Source organism: Paroedura picta, chromosome 15, assembly GCF_049243985.1.
Source record: "Paroedura picta isolate Pp20150507F chromosome 15, Ppicta_v3.0, whole genome shotgun sequence".
NCBI classification, from domain to species: Eukaryota; Metazoa; Chordata; class Lepidosauria; order Squamata; family Gekkonidae; genus Paroedura; species Paroedura picta.
In genome coordinates this window covers 18,276,174-18,296,875 of record NC_135383.1, presented here as the reverse complement: position 1 = coordinate 18,296,875, position 20,702 = coordinate 18,276,174, and the positions used below count along the sequence as shown (strand labels likewise).

Sequence of the window (20,702 nt, the reverse complement as noted above, 5' to 3'; positions counted from 1 at the left end):
ATTGGCCGAGGCGCGCCGCCCCGCCCCGCCCCGCCCCGCCCCATCCCGTCCCGTCCCGTCGGAGATTTTACCGTCGTGTTCGGGGTTGGCGCGCGCTGGGGGAGGAAAGGCCCCCCAAGTGAAGTTCCCGGAGGGAGGGCGGGCCGGCCTTGGAAGAGCCTCTCCGGGAAGATGCCGCTGGCTCGGGAGCGCGGAGTTCTGGGCCGTCTGGAAGCGCGGATGTCAGCCTCCCGGCGGGGCCTGGAGATCTCCCGGGATTGCGACGCCATGGCGGCTTCGGAAGGTGGGCTCTCTGACTTCACACCTTGCTGAGGTCGCTTCCCTCCTTAACCCCGTTTTCCCCAGACTTCACCCACAGGCATGGAGGGATTTCCCGGCCCAGAGTTGGCGACCCGACGCCTCGCACTTGCTTTTGGGGTCCTAATTTCTCGCATTTTCTATTACTTATCCAGTCGTTTTGATAATTAGCCAAATGATCCACCCCGCTTTGAATTTGAGTAGTCCTTAACGAGGTTGAAGTAGATTCCCGGTTATTTGTTAGCCCTTGGTGCTGTCCTTAAAAGATCTTGCGAGTTTATGATGGAGGATGCTTCAGGGATGGAGAAGTCACAGTCGAATAAGGAAGAGCAACTATCCTATTATTTGATGAAAGGTTTTGCTGCCCCTCCTCACTTGCCACCCCCTTCAAAAACAACACGACCACCACCTGAATCTAGGATTGAAAAATTTTTCTTCAGAAACTTTCATACCTATTTGCACCCAACAGAGTTCTTTCTCTGTCCCAAGACATCTCTCCCAGGTTTAAATGATGTGCAAAGAAATGTTCCTTGAAACCGTGTGTGCCAATGTGGTCAGGCTGTTTGTTTTGGGCATGAGTTGGAAGTTACTCATCCTGCAAGATTTCCCCCTCCCCTTTCTAAAGCAATCAAAAAGTTCCCTATGAGCTTTTGTGCTCAGAGCAGTTGGATAGGATTCTTTTATACCCCGCTTTTCACCATCCAAAGGAGTACCAGAGTGGCTTCCAAACAATTTCCCCTTCGTCTCCCCATAAACAGACACTCTGTAAGGTAGGTGGGGCTGAGAGAGCTCTGAGAGAACTGCTGTGATAACTGCCCTAAGAGAGCTGTGCCTGGTCCATGATCACCCAGCGGGCTTTGCAGGGAGGAATGGGGAATCAAACCGAGTTCTGCAGACTGGAGTCCGCAGTGGTTCACCACAACATCACACTGGCTGACCCAGGACTGGCCATGAAGAGGAGTCGTCTTGGAAGGGAATCTTTGACTCTAATGAGGTGGTTGAAATGCTCTGTCTGTTGTTATCTACAGAACTTTTGGGCCACCTCTAACCAAACCCAGGCTTTCTTCATGGTACCTCCATCCCATTGTAGTCAAAGGGTTTTTTTGGGGGAGGAAACAGAGTAAAGAGACTTGGTGGTGGATGAGAAGGAGCAAAAGAAATTGGGGGGGGGGGAGAAGGGATCAAGGTGATTGACAGTCCCATCCTAAAAAGAGTCCCACCCATCAAAGCCCCGTCAGTTCAGTGGACTCCAAAGGGTGTAACTCTATGCCAAATGGGGCTGACAGCGGGCAGGGAGGTCACGAGCCAACAGGGTTTCTTAGCAAGTAGTAAGGACAGCTTTCTCTCCCTTGGACAGCCTTTATCTGAACATGGAGAGAAGTTGCTCTTTTCAGTTCGTGCTGGAATGCGGTTTATGATACAGATATGAGATTCTTGTGCAGCGTTTATGGGCCGTGCTGGTTTTAAATTGTAGATTGCATTGTAAACAAGGAACTTTGCTGCTGGGTTGTATAAAGAGAGAGAGGGAGAAGGGTTGGCTTTTGTACTCCACTTTTCACTACCCAAAAGGGTATCAAAGTGGCTTACAATTGCCTTCCCTTCCTCTCTCCCCACAACAGACAACCTGCGAGGAAAGTGGGGCTGAGAGAGCTCTGGAAGAACTGTTATGTGGGGACAGTTCTAAGCAAACTCTGACAAGGCGAAGGTCATCCAGCTGACTGCTTGTGGAGGACCGAAGAAAAAAAGACTCAGGCTACCGACAGGGCTTTTTTAAAGGATATGTCTGTTGAGAAGCTATTAAACATAAATTACCTTAAGCAAGCCTCCATGTTCAGAGGCAATCTACCTCTGAATACTAAACAGTGGGAGAGGTTCATAGTTTTTTATACCCTTCTCAGAGGTATCTCTGCCTGGCCTCAATTGGATGCTGGATGCTAATCCAACAAGGCAGATTTTCTGTAAACTTAAACTTGATGAATCCATTAAAAAATTACAAATAACATTTTTAATGGATTTTCTCCCACCCCAAACATAATGTTACCGTATCAGTGTGAAGTTGTACACCCTAATCTAATTAGAACAGCACCAAGGATCACTAACACACAAAAGGCAGGGGCCGGGGAGGGAGGGAGGAAGAAAAAGCTCCCGGTTATTAAGATGATTAATGAACAGAATTAAAATGTAGACAAATAGTCTTTAATAATTAGTAAACTGTAACAAATGTGCTGCTTCTCATCGGTCACAGCTGCAGCCAAAGACGGGCTTTGTATACAGTTTGCAATACACATCTATCACAAGAATTTGTCTAAGGAAGCCCTCCAGTTTCTTTTCAAAATATTTTTAATATAAACATATAAAATCTATGAGAGTTTTTTTGTCTGCAGTCATCTGTTGCATCTGTTAAGTAAACCCCAGTCCCGACAAAGTCGTCTGATTTGCTTGCAAAAATTGTATTTTCTTATTTCAAATCTCCCCCAATGCAGAACATTTTCGGATTTCCGGCAACAGACTTCAAGGGTACGTTTCTTGTGGCTCGGCTGGCAAACCACCTGACGGCACCTGAGGTTTGGCTGTTATATGACCCACAGTGTTGGACTTGATGGGCCATTGGCCTGACCCAACATGGCTTCACTTGTGTTCTTAACAGAGATGGCTCAGGGCTCAGAGACGGCTCAGAATCTGCTGAGCTGGAATGTACGTGCAGGTTTGACCTTCTGTGTGCCAAAAGCAGAACCCAGCCATTCCCCTAAAATAGTGCTTCATACAAGAAGAGGAAAAAGTAGTAGTAGTAGTAGTAGTAGTAGTATTAGTAGTAGTAGTAGTAGTAGTATTTGGTTTTTGTACTTGGCTTTTCACTACCCAAAGGAGCCTCAAAGTCCCTTTCCTGTGAGGGAGGGGAGGCTGAGAGAGCCCTGATATTCCTGCTCGGTCAGAACAGCTTGATCCGTGCTGTGGCGAGCCCAAGGTCACCCAGCTGGCTGCATGTGGGGGAGGAGCAGGGAATCAAACCCAGCTCACCAGATTAGAAGCTGCTGCTCAACCATCACACCCAGTTGGTTACAGATACCAAAGACACCCTTGAAGCTGCTTTGTACTGACTTGTCCCTCAGTGCCAGCCGCTCTCCTGGGACTCAGATGGATGCCTTTCCCATCCCCTCCTGCTTGGTCCTTTTGGCTGGAGAGGTGGGGGATTGAACCGGGGACCTCCTGCATGCAAAGCTGAGTCCCAGGTCCAGAGGTCACTCTCAGAGAGGCCGGGTGGGGCAGGGTGGAGAGGCCTTCCTGGCCTGGTGTTGCACAAGACAAAAATAAGGAGCTTCGGCAATCACAGGACAGTAAAAAAAAAAATACTCTTTTTGTTTAAAGATCTGTTGAAAGATGCACAGATGTGGGCTTGCTGCACACATCCGTCTCTTTTGAAGCTTTCTTGATCGGTTGTGATCCTAGGCAGGCATGCAGTGCACAGTGGGGGAGGGGGGCTTGCTTCTGAGTAAAGAGGCACAGATCCGGTTACGGCAGACCTTAGAGATAGTGGAGTGCTTTGGGTTTATCACACGCTTATCCTGCCCTTCCTCCAGAGGATCGAAGACATGATTCACTCCTGCTCTGTCCTGTCTTTGCAACAACCCTGCAGGGTAGGTATGGTGTGCTTATACTTGTCACTGTTCCTGGGCTGGGCTTCCGCCGGGCTTTGTTTCCAGGGGTACAGTCTGCCCCTACCGTAATGGTTTTTTCCCTACTCAGTCAGAACCACTGACAGACTTTTTGCTGTTTGTACAGGAGTGCAGATTTTGGCAGCCGGCTTGGTTAAGAGTGGTGACCTCTAATCTGGCAAGCCCGGTTTGACTCCCTGCTCCTCCTCCTTCACATGCAGTCAGCTGGGTATTCTTGGGCTACTCAGAGTCCTGTTAGTTCTGTTCTCACAGAGCTCTCTCAGCCCCACCTACCTCACAGGGTGTTTGTTGTGGAGACAGCCTTGATCGTAAGCCGCTTTGAGACTCCTTTGTAAAACCAACTCTTATTCTACTAAACCCGGCTGCCTTGCTGTTTCTGTCCAGCAGGACACTGGAGAGTCTACCCACTCCCCAGTGCATCTCTGCATGAGTTCAGGGTAAGGCTGTTGCTCCAAGAGAGCATGGTGGAACAGACTGAATTATGTAGTAAAGATCACTATAAAGAGAGGATTTTCTCCCTTGGGTGCACAAGCTGCCTCAAAACAGATTTTTCTCATCAGTGTGGTTTTCTTCTAAAGTGCCCTTGCAAACTGGAAATAGTCATCACTGTGACTCACCGAGAAACCTCATTGCCTCCCTGATGCGGCTTCTGCTGACGGATTCTTCAGAATACACAGAGACACGCTTGGTGGGTGGGTGTCGATCCTGACAGTGAAACGGGTTCGTTTTCAAACGGATGCGCTGAGCCATGGGTGGGGAAGAAGACCTTTGAATTTTACGCTGGAAAAGAGATATTTGCTGGCATCCAGCCCTGACGGTCCCAACTGGTGGAGACCTGGGCCTGTTCAAAAGAGAGATCAAATAAGGTTGATAAAGAGAGAGAAATGGAGCCTTCCCATGCAGGGGCAGTCTATCTGAGAGTATGGTGACAATGGAAGCAGAGCAGCTTGGTGTAGTGGTTAGGAGTGACGACTTCTAATCTGGCAAGCTGGGTTTGATTCCATGCTCCCCCCACATGCAGCCAGCTGGGTGACCTTGGGCTGGTCACAGCCCTGATAGTGCTGTTCTGACCGAGAAGTCCTGTCAGAGCTCTCTCAACCTCACCGGGTGCCTGTTGTGGGGAGAGGAAGAGAAGGCGACCGTCAGCCACTTTGAGACCTGCCGGCAGGGGCCACAGACTGAAACATGGGAGAAAGGGAGGCCGAAAAGCTTTGGGAGGGGGGCCTGGTAGCTGAACCGATGAAATACCCTTTTTTTTTTGCCACACACAACATCATTAATTCTGAGAAAGCTCAACCTTTGCCAAGGGGAGGGGAAAAAAAGGAAATCATGCCATCTATTCCTTTGTGCATGCTTGAATTAATGCATTAAAAACAACAAGAACAAATGCACATGCTTCTCTTGGGTCAAAGGTTCTAGCAAGCTGTCGCGTATATCTAGAAGACCAGATTTTAGGCCTTTTTTCTCCCAGCTCATTGCACAAGCAGCCAGCCTACCGCAGGGGGGCCTAGTGCTCCTCAAAGGAAAAGGGCCAAAAAAGGGTGGGAAACGGCTGGAGTAGAGAACCTTGACCTTGACAGACCAGAGGACAGGCATTGGCTGGCCCGTTGCCAGAGCCAGGGTGCTGGACCAGAGAGAACCCACTTTGATCCCACAAGACCCTCCTTGCATCTCTTGCTGGCTATGGTGGCTGCGAATGGAGCTTCTAGCTCCAGGGACAGTGTATGTCTGCTGCAGAGTAGCAGCTGTGGGTTGGACTAGATGACCCAGGAGGTCCCTTCCAACTCTCATTCAGAGGCAGATGGCGATTGACCCCCACAGGAAATCTGCTTGTGGGCTTCCAGGAGGCTTTTGTTTAATCACCACCAGGATCAGGCCTGGTCACCGCATCTCCGAAGGGACATTGCAGAGCTGGAAGAAGTACAGAGGAGGGCGAGCAAGATTAGGAGGGTGGAGCACCTTCCCTATGACAAAAGGCTGAAGAGAAGGGGACTTTTTAGCTTAGAAAAGGAGCAGCTGAGAGAGGTCTATAAAATGATGCATGGGGTGAGGAGAGCGGACAAAGAGAAATTGTTCTGCCTCTCCCCAAGTTCTGGAACTCAAGAGCATCCAAGGAGGTTCAGGACCGGCAAAAGTAAATACTTCCCTACACAGGGAGTGGTTAAAAACTGGAGTTTGCTGTAGCTTTAAAGGGGGATTAGAGAGATTCGTGGGGGATAAGTCTGAGGGGAACCTCTATGTTCAGAGGCACTAATCCTCCAAACCCCAGAGCCAGGAGGTAACATTGGGGAAGGCCTCGGCCTCTCTGCCCTGCTGTTGGCCCTTCAGAGAAACTGTTAGGCCGCTGTGTGAATCAGGATGCTGCTGGACCAGATGGGCTTCTGGTTGGGTCCAGCAGGGCTGGAGTGGACACATTCAGCCGGGCTCTCTTTGGGTTCTTCTCTTTCCCCCTGAGAATAATTTCCCTCCATGCTTTCAGCTGCAATCCAGCTCTCTTGGGGTTCCTTTCTTTGGAGAGGCCCTTCTTCCGTCGCTCGCGCTGACCAGCCTTCTGCAGGCCGAGCGGAAGATGCATTTTCAAAGTCAGTTGTTTTGTTCTGGCCGGGCAGTTCCGCTCCTCCAGCAGCTGGCCTCGGATGGCAGAAGCCGGTGCCCGCTGGTCCAGGCAGATGCCAGGAGGAGACACCACTCTGGGTGCCACCATCTATTTTTAGAACCTAAAAAAAAACACCACCCAAACTGGGCCTGCAGGTTCTTCTGAATCGGAACGCCTTCCCTTCGTTTCTCATCGTTCTTGCTTGAAAAACAATCGCACAAGGGCAGCCGGGCTGGCGCATGAAGAGGCCCCAGTGCGCAGGGGCAAAAAGTGAAGGCAGCGTCACAGGATGGGTGATGTGCCACTAAACCAATGTCGTTTATTGACTGATTTGTTGCCAAATACGGAACGGGCATGCAAACAGCTTGGTTGTCTCCAACCCCGATGATGCTGTTGAAATTTTGGGACGCCTTCCCACCCCTTCTATGTCCCCAAGGCTCTATTCTGGGCTGCTTTGGGCTTGGAAGGATGCATGCTCAGGCAGAGGGGCGACAGGCAACCTTCACCAATGACTGATGGATACTGTGCTCACACCCATGGTGGAAATGAATCAGAATTTCACTCCCCACTCCTAGCAGCGTCTGGCAGGAAAGAGGCAGGATCGGTGATTCATGCAGGGAAGCGACAGGGAACAATGGAATGCCCACATCTGATGCCACAGAAACACCCGTTCACTTGGAGGCTGGCCGCAAAAGCATGTGGCACCAGGAACAGTGATGCAGAGTTTCAGCGGGAACCCTCATGTCTCGTATGCGCTTTGGGTCCACAAGAGCCTTTCCCTCTTGTGGTGCACAAACAGTTCTATCGGCCGCGTGTGTTAAAGCAGCCCTGGCACATTTGAAGGGGGCCACAGTCTGGGGAAAAAAAAAGTGAGGAGCCCAAGGGAGACCTGGTAAGTGAACTGATTAAATACCCTTTTTGTCACATATGACATCATTCATTGCTAGAAAGTTCGACCATCGTCAAGGGAAAGAAGAAGCAACCATGTAATCCGTTCCTTTGTGTGTCCTCAGTGTATGCAGCCAGCTGGGTGACCTTGGGCTAGTCACAGTCCTGTTAGAGCTGTTCTCAGCACAGTTCTGTCAGAGCTCTCTCAGCCTCACCCACCTCACAGGGCGTCTGCTGTGGAAAGAGAAGGTTATTGTAAGCCACTTTGGCACTCCTTTGAGTAGTGAAAAGAAGAACCAACTCTTCTTGAATTAATGCATAAGTAATAACACACCCACACACGTTTCTCTTGAACAAATGTTCTAAACTTTAATATGAGACAATCTTTTAAAAGTTTCTCCAGTATGTCGAAGTTTTCTCAGTGTTCTACAATCGATGGTTTTCAGGCTGACTGGTCCTGCTGTGTTCCACGGGGCCCTGGGACTGAGAAGACCTCCTCAAAGGGCGTGGCCCCCAGAAAGGTCCAGCCTGGCCATGTTAAGAGGTGAGAAGTGTGCTTTACCTGTAGAAGGGCAGAGGTCACCTCAGGAGTCAGACTAGCAGCAGGGTTCCCCCATCAGGCGTGTAGATCTGAGAGTCGTTCCTCAGGAGGCAGAGAAATTCCTGCCTGGGCCACACGGAGGGCAGCGAAGATTTGCCTTTTAGTGCCCAGAATGCTGGGGAAATGTGACCGCTTCTCTCCCCCCCCCCCCGCCCCTCCGTACAGGTCAGGCTCCAACAGGCAAGCCAGCAGCTTATGTAAGCGGACACCCCTGCCAAGACCTTCCGGCTTCTGAGCCAAGCAGCCATCGTGGATTGGAACCCAACCTGTCCAAGCGGCTGAAAAAGGCTGAGTCACCTCATCAGACCGTGAATTTCTTCTCCTCCCCCAGGGGCCAAGCAGTCAAGAGGGATCATGCTGGCCTGGGAAACACCATCTCTTTAGATCGGGTGTTTTTACTGTCCTGCCCTTCCTCCCAAGAAGTCCCTGAGGCTGATATTGATTCTACTGCTCTCCAAAGCAAAACCTCCCCGCCACACCCCACCCCACGGTCCAGGGAGAAGCATGTGGTCCTTTTTTGTTTTCATCGGTGGTCATCGTAAGCCGGTCTAATCAGCAGCTTTTTCCACTGGAGGTTTCCATTGTTTTTCCTTGGGCTGCATTGAAACGACATTTTCTTCTGGGTGTAAGCTTTGGTGTGCATGCACACTTTGTGTCCGCTCACACACAGAAGCTTCAAACTTTGTTGCTCTTAAAGAAATACCTTCCCAGACCATACCCCGGCTACGCATAGCTTTTTAGCACCCGAAACTCAAAACTTTGGTTTGTAGCTTCAGACTCAATAAAGCTGCCCACCTGAGTCGGTCCCCCAAAGCAGTGTAAGTTGGGATGCCAGCCTCCAGGTGAGACCTGGGGATCTCCTGGAATTACGGCTCCTCTCTAGAGGGGATCTCCTGGAATTACGGCTCCTCTCCTCCAAAACATCAGGAATTCCCCCAACCCGGAGCCGGCAATCCTACCTCCCCCATCTCCCACCATCAACTAGGAGGGGCCCGACAGAACAAAGTGGAAAGAACGGCCAAACATGGCACTGTCCAAGTCACAATTACTAATTTGCAAGGGGACCATAAATACCGAATGCCAATGAGATGCCGGATGCCTGGTGCACGAAGAGTACACAAGTAGACTTTGAGGCCTGCAGGATCAAGAGGCGGGTTGGCTGCGGAATGTTTGGGTGAGGTTGGCCGTTTCGGCAGCTCCACTGATGACACACCGGGCTGGAGCTGCATTTTCCTCTTCAGGGCTGTTTCCTCTTTTCGTCAGAAGCAGGTTTGAGAGGCATCGCCTGAAACCTTCATCTTTCAGGCTCCTGTCTCACCCGCCCTCCAGGAAACAAGCTGGGGAATCCAGCTGCCTGGCCAGGGTGGGCTGAAGGCACTCCCTCCGCAGGGACCCTGAGCATGCCGAAGAAATGCAACTGCCTTAACTGGCTGGATGTTTCTGTGCAAGTTCAGGCTCACCACAGCTTCTCTGAGCGTCCTGTATAGTGCAGGGGGTTGGACTAGATGACCCATGGAGTCCCTTTCCAACTCTATTATTCTATGGGAACAAATTTGCAGAGCCTTTCTGATGTTGCCTGTCTTCCATTTGGTTTGGCCGCAAAAAAAGGCTCTTGCTGTTCCAACATCAGCTGCAGGAAGAAAAGCCCCCGCATGGGTTGCAACGGTGCCACTGGCATGACTTCTTTCACAGGGACGTAGTTCGAGCCTGGTGGCACCTTGTAAGGTTCACAAAACGTTATTCGAAGTGTAAGCTTTCGTGTTCACAACACGCTTCTGCGGTTTTTATGTCTTTATCGTGGGTCATGTGCAATGAACCCAGGAGATCCAGAGAGTGCCTGGCAGCCAGGCAAGGGATGCTTGGAGGTTGTTTGCCCTTGCCTGCCTCTGCATCAAGACCCCTGGTGTTCCTTGGAGGAGCTCCCACCCAAATCCTCTGAGGTCTCCCATGCAAATACTAGCCAGGGTCGACCCTGCTTGGCTTCCGAGGTCTGACAGGATCAGGCTTGCTTCCTCAGACACCATGAAAGAGGACAATGCGACTACCCACCTGAATCTTCTCCCCAAGGGCTTTACTTTATGATTATAAATCCCCTCCCCGTCTCTGTATGTACAGGCACCACCAGAGGCAGGTCTTTAATACTTCATATCACTGACAGCCCACCCCCACCTCCACTTCACGTGGATTTTCTCCGCTCAGGGCTTGCACAGAGTTCCTACAACTTGCAGAGGCTGTATCCCCAGTGCGTCCCTTGGCCTTCTTGCCACTCCTCGGGCACGCACGCCCTGCAAGCTACACCAAAACAAGTCTGTCTGAATGCTGTGACTGATTCGGAGTCATTGCTGAATTTTCTTCTCTTCCCCAATGTCAAGAACCCCCCCCCCCCCAAAAAAAAAAAAAAAGTACTAATTCTTCTGCCTGGACACACTTTGCCCAATGACACCCCCCCATACACACACACACACAGCATCACGCAGGAGAAATGACCCAAGACTTCCCTTCAGCACCTGATGGGAAGAAGAAGAGTTGGTTCTTAGATGCCGCTTTTCTCTATCCGAAGGAGGCTCAAAGCAGCTTATGGTTGCCTTCCCGTTCCTCTCCCCACAACAAACACCCTGTGGGGTGGGAGAGGCTGAGAGAGCCCTGATATCACTGCTCGGTCAGAACAGCTTTATCAGTGCCATGGAGAGCCCAAGGTCACCCAGCTGGCTGCACGTGGGGGAGTGCAGAATCGAACCCGGCATGCCAGATTAGAAGTCCGCCCTCCTAACCACGACACCAAACTGGGCAAAAATGTCAATCATATTGAGAGGAGCATCCATTTCCAAACCATTTTATTAAAGGGGACTGTGGGAAGCTGTTTCAAGGCGATGTGAATCTGGGTGACCAGGTTTGATTCCGCACTCCTCCACAGGCAGCCAGCTGCAGTTCTCCCAGAGCTCTCTCAGCCCCACCTCCCTCCCAGGGTGTCTGTTGAGGGGAGAGGAAGGGATAGGTGTTTGTCAGCAACTTTGAGACGGGTAGTCAAACGCAGGGTAAGCAAAAAAACGGTTCTTCCTGTGACGACACAGCATTCTCTGCAGAGATGGGAAAATAGTTGCATGAAAACTACCCACGATCCAAAGATTGCACTTCCATTCCAACACACACACAAGCAACAAATCAGCTCCTGGAAAACCTGGGACCACAATGAGGAAAGAACCTATGACCCACCCTTTTGAAAGAAATGGGTGTTCAAATTAGGAGGTGAGGGTGCTGCCTCTGACTCTGGCCCCTTGGGCACAAGGAGATGTGACCCCCTTTCCCGGGGCAGCTGTGCTGAGGAAGCCTTAGAGGCCAGATGTCACTCTCTTGGTCAACCTCCCTTAGCCCTCGATGTGCAGACATTCCTTGGGAGGTGAAACTACAGAGCAAGGTAAAAGCGTATCACGCAAGGCACATTTCTATCCACCCTTCTTCGGAGGAATGCAGAGGTTTCACAATCACCGCTTTGAGGTGGTTTTAGATGCCGGCCGGCCGAGGGGGGGGGGGGGCACCACGCAAGCCCAAGATCGGTTTCAGGCCTGAACAGCAAATGAAGTCCTGTCCCTCCAGGGCCAGAAGACTGAATAGCCCACCTTCGCCCGGGCTTGTCGGGACTTTGCAGTTCTCAGGGTTGGAGCCTGATTAATGCTTGGACAGGAGGCTGTTAAGGAAGACGCTGCTAGGCCCTTGCTGGGGCACCCTAAGGCCTCTGCTGCATAGCTACATGCACATCGTCCCCATGCTAGACTGACTGCTAAAAATGATGGCTCTCCTGCATCTTCTGCTCACAACAGCCCTGTGAGGTGGGTTAGGAACGGAGAAAGTGATTGGCCCACAGTCACCCACTGAATGTCGGGGCACCCGGAGCCTTCCCAGCTCGACTCTGTGCCCAGTCATGATACCCAACTGGCCAAGCCTGTTTCTTTCTTTGGGGGTTTCCAGCCAACGAGGATCTCAGTTGCTTTCTCTGTTCTAAGCTCAGTTTCAGGGTTAGGCCAGAATGCACTGGACTGGTACCCTACTTCTTATTCTCTGGAGGAGTCCCAAAGTGGCTTGCAATTGCCTGCCCTTCCTCTCCCCACAACAGACACCCTGTGAGGGGGGTGAGGCTGAGAGCTCTGAGAGAACTGTGACTGGCCCAAGGTCAGCTAGCTGGCTGCATGGGGAGGCCGCTGCTCTTAACCGCTACACCAAGCTGGCTCTCAAGAGGCTTGCAGAAGTAGAACCGGCCGCAGGAGCAGCAGAGGGTCCATCAGAAGCTGCCTGCAAGGCATGCTCGAATGCATAAAGGGAATCTCGAGGAGGACCCCCTGCACTCCCTGCTCTTTCGTTAAATGATGGCTGCACAACTGTCCAAACAAAGATGGAGACGTACGTAGATGATGATTTTTTTATCCCCCGCTTTTCTCTACAAGGAGTCTCAAAGCAGCTTACAATGCCTTCCTCTCCCCACAACAGACACACTATCAAGTAGGTGGGGCCGAGAGCGCTCTGAGAGAACTGCTCTAACAGGTCTGTGACTAGCCCAAGATCACCCAGCTGGCTGCATGAGGAAGAGCAGGGAATCAAACCCGGTTCACCAGATTAGAAGCCACCACTCTTCACCATTCCACCAAGCTGTGGAAGAACTGTGCCCAAACAAATTCCACTGCTTGTGGGTCGACTGCTGAGAAACTTGAATGTGCGGAAAAGGTCTCAGTCGCCAGCAGGAGTGAAGCAGACCAGAGACAAAGGGAGAAAGGCAACCAAGGAAAGCTAAGAGGAAAGAGGAAGGAGAAAAATGGAGACCAGTAAAATATGAAGGATTGTCCCCATGCTGGACATTCAGGTTGGCAAGGGGTCCTGAGCCAAAGCCGTCTGGGGTCCTTGTCCCTTCCCGTTGATGCCTTATGTCCCAAAGGACCCCAACCAAGCAGCGTCAGAAATAAAAGGCATTTATTAGAAATATTACGCAGACCCTGCATCGAATGCTTCAATAACGTTAATCTTTCTTTCTTTTAAATAAAACGTTTGCCGTCATGACACATCTGAAACTCTGCAAACGCCCGAGCAGCATGTGTGCGTTTTAGTGTGCTCTTGGTATAAATACGATGGGATGCGCTCTGACCGGGTTCTGGACGGTTTGCGCTCCAGGCAAACTTCCGGCCAGCGTCGAGACGTCCGGTTAAAAAGCAAACCGAAGCATGAATCATCATGCCTGGCAGATGTTGGCACATGTGCAAGTTTTTTTTTCTTTTTATAAAAGGAGAAAAATTACAAAAAAACGTTAGTCCGCCCTGCCCAAAGTCGCAACAAAGCCGGAGTCCAGTGGCACCTTTAAGACCAACAAAGATTTATTCCAGGCGTGAGCTTTCGAGTGCTTGCACTCGAAAGCTCACGCCTGAAATAAATCTTTGCTGGTCTTAAAGGTGCCACTGGACTCCGGCTTTGTTGTGCTGCTTCAGACCAACACGGCGACCCTCTTGAGTGCGCCCAAAGCCAGTAAGGAGCACTTGGCTGTTGCATGCTGCCGTGGCGGAGGAGGTCAGAGAAGAACTGTGGGTGCCAGCAACGGGTGGCGTCTCGGGAAAGTCTTTTAGCACCGGGTGGCGCCCACCAGTCTGGGCTGGGATATGTTCCGTTGGTAAGGACCAGATCTCCTCCTCTATGGGCAGAATTCTGAATGTACGTCCCTGGAGAGATCTGGAAGACCCTCGACCCCTGGCACAGCTGTCCTGTTCGGAACGCAGTCTGGTGTAGCCGACCGGAAGGTCTTTTGCGAGGGCGTGGCACCTTCCAGGGCTTCTCCTCTCGGACTTCTCCCTTTAGCAACCTGGTGGAAGTTCGGGAGAGACCTCCTGGGGGTGAGAGGCAGCACAAGGGGATCCTTGGCCATTGTCACGCCTGGCTTGGCTTCCACAACGCAGTCCTCAGCAGTCGTTTCTTGACCGGGCCGAAATGGCGGTGGTGGGGGAATCAGGATGGGCTGGAGGTTTAGCCCACCGTTTGGACAGTGGGGAGACACGAGGCAGAGAAGTAAGAGCAGAATCAGAGTTTCGACTTTGGTCCGCAGGGGAAAGAGGGAAAGGCTGCCCACCACCCCGACCAATGTACTGCATTGAAATCTTGAGAGGCGGTATTTCAGCTTGCAGGAAACAAAGAGGAAATTCACCTACTGGCTCTGATTTCCACTTTCTTCAGAGCGGGGAGGGGCGTGTGTGTGTGTGTGGGGCAAACACCAACAGAATGGACACAGTGAAGGAAAAGGACGCAGACTCTAAAAGTGGGAGACTCCCCAGGAGGGTAACCAAAGAAGCTGAGCAGAAGGCTTTCCCAAGACGGATGCAACCCCCAGGAGGAGTTGACTGCGAATCTGCCCTCAGTGATATCTATGGGAAGCTGGGGGGTTGGAGGGCCTTTCCCTAGAATGCCCCCCACTTCCTCTAGACCCAACCTGGCAACTCCAAGAATGTCCATGACAGGGGTGGCCAAACTGTGGCTTTCCAGATCTCCATGGACTACAATTCCCATGAGCCCCTGCCAATTGGCCATGCTTGCAGGAGCTCATGGGAACTGCAGTCCACAGACATCTGGAGAGCCACCCCTGGTTTATGATTTGCTCCTTTCACAGGTTCTACTCCCCGGAAGCAACGGAGGAATGGCGACTCCCCTTGCTCTGTGGCCACCCTTCAGTTCACTCCCCGGCACACCTCCCAATTCTTCCTGCTGAAGCCTCTTCCAGGCCCCACTTCACTTCTCCCCACTTCATGGAACGACACGAAGTGGGATTCCTGACAACAGACCAACAACTCGGACCCTCTCGACTTCAAACTCTCCCTCGTCTTCTCTACTTGTCTTCACACAGAGCTGAAACGACACAGCCGGGAGGCCACCGGAGTCAGCGGCCCTGTACCAAATGGCTGAGGATAGCTATTCTTGGCGACAACCTCCCTCCCCGCGTCCGCTCAAGGCCCTGAAAATGGTTGCAAGGGATTGGAACAAGCCAAATCAGAAGGACTGGGCAGGCCGTGGGTCTCCTGCTGTCTGCAGCCTTTGGCCTGCATGGATCGGCCAAGCCAGCCCACGATTAACACCACCACGGCTGGGAGATGCCGGCTTCAGTGAAGGACAAAGCTGTATCTCTGCTCGGCAGCTGCCTGAAAGTTCCGCGGAGGAGATAGGATTTGAGCGGCCTCTACGGTTATACGGCAGCAAGAGAAGCCACGCCGGCCCACGTCCCTCCCCTCTACACAGCTGTGTCTCAACTGCAGACATGCAACAGGCAGAAAGAGGTAGTCAACACATTCCAAATTCCAGAGACTGGCTGAAGCACTCAGAGCTCCAAATCTGAAGGGAAATCCAAAAGCAGCGTTTGAGAACGCAAGCCAGGGACAGAGGCAAGGGACTCAGTCAGGAGTACAGGCTGCAAAGACAGGAATTATCAGACACATGGCCGCTCCCTAGTTTTTATGCATCAAGCTGAACGCCGGCCTGCCAACTCAGCCTTGCTCCTGCTAGCACTCATCCTCATTGCTGACGTGGAGCCTGGGCTGTGCTGCCAGTCTGGCATTCCATCCCATTGCAGCTCCCTCCTATTCTTCCTTCTGCTCTGCTCCCACGGCTCTGGTGACAGGTGAACTGGCCAGCAAATGACTTTGTTGCCAACTTGAGCCTGGCTTCTCAGATACAGCCTTCTCCTGCAGTGTCTCTGTTACTGGCTGTGGGTTTGGGTCAGGTCTGCCGGCTGCCTCTTCCTTGGAGAAGGCCTCTGCAGGAGCTGACTGATCCGTGACAAATACAGACATCTAGTCCATCCAGGAGGAAAGTCTCTGCAGAGCTTGTGAGGAAGAGCTGACCACAATACTCCCTTCTCTCTGGGGACCTGTTGAAACGGTGACCTTTCTTTCCCCGTGTCTCGCGCGCACAAGCACAGGGTGCGTTGGAAATACACACAGATCTCTGGCTTGCAAAGTCCCCTGGAGACAGCCAGCCCCCCCGCCCCGGTCCGAACCCACCAAGGGACGTTTGGGAAGCCAAGATCTGCGTGGACCAAGCTAGCCTACGCAAGGGACCAACCTTAGCGTAGTCCCCAACCCACCCTAGGTGTTTGGAGCTCGCCCCAGGTGGGTCCCAGTTCGTGAGCCGTTCTTCTCTGGGGCTTCTGCCAGCCTTTCTGCTTTGAAAAGTGGCCCCGTGAGCCACACAGAGGCTGCTGGTGAAGTGCAAGGGTCTGTCCAGCCTTCTCAGCTGTGTCGATTTGGCACCAGGGGGTGGGGAGGAGGCCGCTGGCTTGACAGATGCCCAAAGCCCAGCAGAACCCCCCTGCTGCGTCTTTCGAGTGAAGAGGAGGTGGAAAACTGACCCACAAGAAAATTCTGCTGTGCTTTGCGGAGCAGGAACTGGGGAGGGGAGGGGAGGGTGGTGGGGTTCTTTTAAAGTGATCGAGTGCTTGTCCGTGGCATTCTTCAGGCGCCTCTTCCTCCTCCTGCTGCCGCAAGCTTGGCTCTTTCCTCCAGCTGGTTCCGGGGCCTCAGGTCTCGAAGTACTTGTAGATCTGGGCCACGTACTGCATGACGCTCTGCCAGTCGGGGCGGTCCGTATACATTATCTCGCTGAGTTCCTGCGGAAGGGTCGGAGACAGCATTAGAACTCGGGACAAGGGAGGCAGAAGCAGATAATGCATTTCTGTAGCAGCAAGGCACTGGAAGGGTCATTCAAATAGAGGCCAGGCCCTGACAGAGTCCAGCTGTGACTGACAACCCGGCCCTCCTTGCAATGCCTTATCGGGTCCCCGGGGAGGGCTCGTATTTGACCTGCCCCCAGCAGTTGCACAGACTACCAGTGGAGATCCAGATCAGGGTCAAGGTTCTGCTGTTGACCTTAAAGGCCCTACGCAGTCCAGGCCCTGCGTAGCTGAGGGACTGCCTCTCCCAATACCAACTTGTTGGTAATCCCAGGCCCCAAAGAGTCCAGGCTTTTTCGGCCCTGGCCCCAAACTGGTGGAATGAGTTTCCAGTCAAAATCTGGACTCTGACGGAGCTGCCAGAGCTCCACAGGGCCTGCAAAACAGTGCTCACCCGCCAGGTTAATGGCTGTGGTCAGGGCTGACTGGTAATGATATGGGACTTCCTCCTTCACATTGCCCCCCCCCCCGCCTTGGTTTTGGATCCTCCAGTCTGATTAGCCCGACAGAGGATATCTAGTGGGTGGGGGAAGGGGTACCATTTTTTCCCCCTTTTGGATTCTCTGAAACTTCCTTCGGGGGGTGCCTGCAATCCCTGACAGCAAGGCAAGGCATGGAAAAGATGTGGGGAGAGAGCTGGTTTTTCTTACCCTGCTTTTTACTACATGAAGGAGTCTCAAAGCGGATGACAATCGCCTTCCCTTCTTCTCCCCACAACAGACACCCTGTGAGGGAGGTGGGGCCAAGAGAGCTCTGTGAGAACAGCTCTATCAGGACTGTGACTAGCCCCAGGTCACCTGGCTGGTTGCATGTGGAGGAGTGGGGAATCGAACCCAGTTCTCCAGATTAGAGGCCGCTGCTCTTCAGCACGACACCAGGCTGGCTCTCATGAGCTTGTGGGAATGACCTGGAGGGGGCCGGGGTGGTGCAAAGAAGACCACTGCTCTGCACAGCAGCTGGCTTGGGCTGGGGGCTGCTCTGCTTTGGGCAGCCTCCTGGCATTCCCAGGAAGTCCCAGAGAAGCCAAGTGGCTCTCTGGTGCCCGGCGCTTTCTGGAAGTCCACGCTGGACTCTTCATGCGCGAGCTTCGGTGAACTGGACGGCTCCTGTCTTTTCTGCTGCAGCGACCGGGAATGGCTGCCAGGAACGACAGGCACTCTGCCGGAAGGGCTGTGTACGTGCTGGCTGGGCTTCCAGGGAGCAGGCAGCAGCCAAAGGTTGTTAAATCTCAGCTTTAAAGCTTTCCAAGGAATTAAATTTTATTTTTAAATGGGGCGGGTGGGGTGAGATGGGGTCGGGTGCTGGCTGTTGTGGGTTTTCTGGGCTGCGTGATCCGGTCATTTTAGTCCCCGACAGCTTGCCAGTAACTCTGGCATTCATTCATTCATTCATTCATTCATTCATTCATTCATTCATTCATTCATTCATTCATTCATTCATTCATTCCCTTCCCTTCCCTTCCCTTCCCTTCCCTTCCCTTCCCTTCCCTCAGTCCATTCCATTTCATTCCATTCCTTCCTTCTCTCAAAAAGGGCAGATTACAGTGTTAGTAAAATGCATACATTCTAAACATCTACAAAACCAGAATTTGAAATTAGTTACAGTTAAAACATTTTAAAATCACCCAGCGATTATTGCTTTTAATAGTGTTCTTGTATAGGGGAGGGGATCCACTTAACGTAACCTGGTGGCTACAGGTGGAGTAATTGGCAGCTAGATGCTACCATAGGCCTCAACCACACTCCCGGAGGGAAAGCTCTGTTTTACAGGCCTCATGGAACTGTCTAAGGTCCTGCAGGGCCCTGATCTTGTCGGGAATCTCTTAGTGGCATCTCTCACAGGTCCTGGCGAAATGGCAGGGACTAAAATTACCAGACTAGGCCCACACGTCCCAGAAAACCTACAACTGCCGGTTGACCCCGACCAGGAAAGCTGTTTTCAGATATACTTCTTCAGACGCATGAATTCAACTTTGTTGGTCTTAAAGGTGACCCTGGACTCAAACTTTATTCAGCTGCATATGTGTGGGAGCTGTGGGACCATGGGGAAGGATGACAGCACAGACAGCTCCAAGCTACAGTCTGTGGCCGTGGTTTGCCAGATCAGAAATTTACCTGAAATGTTGCAAGCTCACAATTTTTGTTTATTTCTTAGAAAACGTATAACAGGCTGGCGTAGAGAATAAAGAAGTGAGCTCCCTGCTTTCCAGAGAGCCATAAACTTAAATGAAAGCTGAGCTCAACAATGGACCAGCGTCTTCATGGGGAGAAAGGTTAAAAGTAAACCTTCGACAAAAAGTATTGGGCCCTTCTGCAAAAAAAAACAAGGCTGGGAAACTGCCCGAGCTCCCGGCTGGCCTGTCTCTTCCTTGCCAGTCCTGGCCTCTTCAGCCCTCCCACCGCCTCCATTCTGGAACAAAAGGAACTTACCAAGCTGGGTTTGATGCCTACGCTTTCAGCTGCTTGGAATGCCAAAAGGAGATTTCTTTTCTGCAAAAATAAAATCGGGATGGGCAAATGTGAGGACAGAAGGGCACTTGAGTCCGGTGTGTGTATGTGTGCAGCCCTCAAACCAAGTCCAGCAGCTGGGGATACAAAGAATGAAAAACAAGCCTATTTGGATGTAAGGTAGTTTCATAGTGTTGGTCTGCAGAAGAGCTAAATTCAAGGCCAGCAGTTGACAGGTTAAGAAGCAAAAGAGGAGAAGGGGATTGATACTATTTCAAACTGATATATAATCTAGCTCTCTGTTTCTTTGTCTTTTTTCTGTATGACTTTTTGTCTTTGAAAATAAAAAAAATACATATAATAAATCTAATCAATAATAATATTCATATATAAAAAAAGAGCCTCTTGGGGCGCAGGGTGTTAAGGCAGCAGAAATGCTGTCTGAAGCTGTCTGCCCATGAGGCTGGGAGTTCGATCCCAGCAGCCGGCTCGTTGACTCAGCCTTCCATCCTTCCGAGGTCGGTAAAATGAGTACCCAGCTTGCTGGGGGGTAAAATGGTAATGACTGGGGAAGGCACTGGCAAACCACCCCGTATTGAGTCTGCCATGAAAACGCTAGACGTCGTCACCCCAAGGGTCAGACATGTGCTTGCACAGGGGATACCTTTACCTATATAAAAAAGATTTTGGGGGTATCAGCTTTTGAGAGTCCAAGATCTGGTATCTGACGAAGGGAGGTTGGACTCTTATAGCCTGAAAATATTGCTGGACTCGAATTTATTTCCAGTGAAGCCCCCGAATCCCATATTCCTTTGAGAAACCCGCAACCCACGCTTCCAAACCTAGTAATCTCAGGAAGGCAAACATCAGTCGCAAACACTTCCTGCTATAGGTAATAAACACGACTATTGTTCCAAGAATGATTTATATCGGTTGTTATTGATATTACATTTCGGAGACGGCTATTCGGACTAGGTCACTCTGCCCTTAGGAGACAATCCCGCAACCAGTGAGAGCCGCTCTGAATCACTTGACTGTCACAGAAAAAAAAACCTTCCTTATTCCATGAGGTTTACCATGTTGGAAAGGGCTGCCGTTGCTTAATGAGTTATTTTAAGGACATTCAGATCCTGATGCTTTCTGTTAAAAATAATTAAAGCCACTTATTCTTATAAAGGAAACAAGGTTGCAACGTAACAAAATTGTTCAGGAGGGAGATTTTATAAAGGAAGCAGGCATGCGGCATGCTGCGTCATTTATTTTATTTATTATCTCGCTGTTTGTGGCGTTTTCTATGTTTGTGATCCATTCGCTGCATAGTTTATGGTCTGTCAAGTGTTAATATGGTCGGGATGGGGAAGGTGAGCTTTTCCCCTCCCTTTTGGATTTTTAGAATAGAGCCCCCCCAAGAACATAAATTGGCTCTCCTGCATCTCGCACAGCAGAAAGGCTACGAGGCCTCTGGAAGGAAGATCTGGCCTTCTTAGCCAAGAAGTCAGTAGCCCACCTTGAC

The 20,702-nt window shown here is 51.3% G+C and overlaps 2 protein-coding genes across 8 annotated transcripts in view; one reads left to right on the top strand and one right to left on the bottom strand.

Moving 5' to 3' along the window:
* The first annotated feature begins 61 nt into the window (after positions 1-61).
* Positions 62-20,136, top strand: LOC143824479 (uncharacterized). 5 transcript variants are annotated; one of them, XM_077311840.1, is made up of 4 exons: positions 62-283; positions 2,781-2,814; positions 7,902-7,999; positions 18,897-20,136. In XM_077311840.1, the coding sequence occupies exons 1-4, from the start codon at positions 172-174 to the stop codon at positions 18,905-18,907; spliced, it is 255 nt and encodes an 84-aa protein (XP_077167955.1). In that variant the 5' UTR covers positions 62-171; the 3' UTR covers positions 18,908-20,136. The 5 variants fall into 5 exon arrangements, 2 of the variants coding, with proteins under 2 accessions (XP_077167955.1, XP_077167954.1); XM_077311839.1 differs by lacking the exon at positions 18,897-20,136 and adding an exon at positions 8,222-10,436; XR_013226782.1 differs by lacking the exon at positions 2,781-2,814.
* Positions 12,999-20,702, bottom strand: part of SPECC1 (sperm antigen with calponin homology and coiled-coil domains 1) — a 125,930-nt gene continuing 118,226 nt past the window's right edge. For all 3 annotated transcript variants that reach the window (XM_077311825.1, XM_077311824.1, XM_077311826.1), the window contains 2 exons: positions 19,172-19,231; positions 12,999-16,679 (listed from right to left, as the gene is read on the bottom strand). In XM_077311825.1, coding sequence (XP_077167940.1) covers positions 16,590-16,679; positions 19,172-19,231 — 150 coding nt within the window. In that variant the 3' untranslated portion in view covers positions 12,999-16,589. The remainder of the gene's footprint in view (positions 16,680-19,171; positions 19,232-20,702) is intronic.

Excerpts from the sequence above, each read along its gene's own strand:
- LOC143824479 (XM_077311839.1), top strand. The coding sequence starts at position 172 with ATGCCGCTGGCTCGGGAGCGCGGAGTTCTGGGCCGTCTGGAAGCGCGG. Across the intron at positions 284-2,780 it reads CGCCATGGCGGCTTCGGAAG|AACATTTTCGGATTTCCGGC; the intron begins GTGGGCTCTCTG and ends CCCCCAATGCAG. Across the intron at positions 8,000-8,221 it reads CAGCCTGGCCATGTTAAGAG|GTCAGGCTCCAACAGGCAAG; the intron begins GTGAGAAGTGTG and ends CCCTCCGTACAG.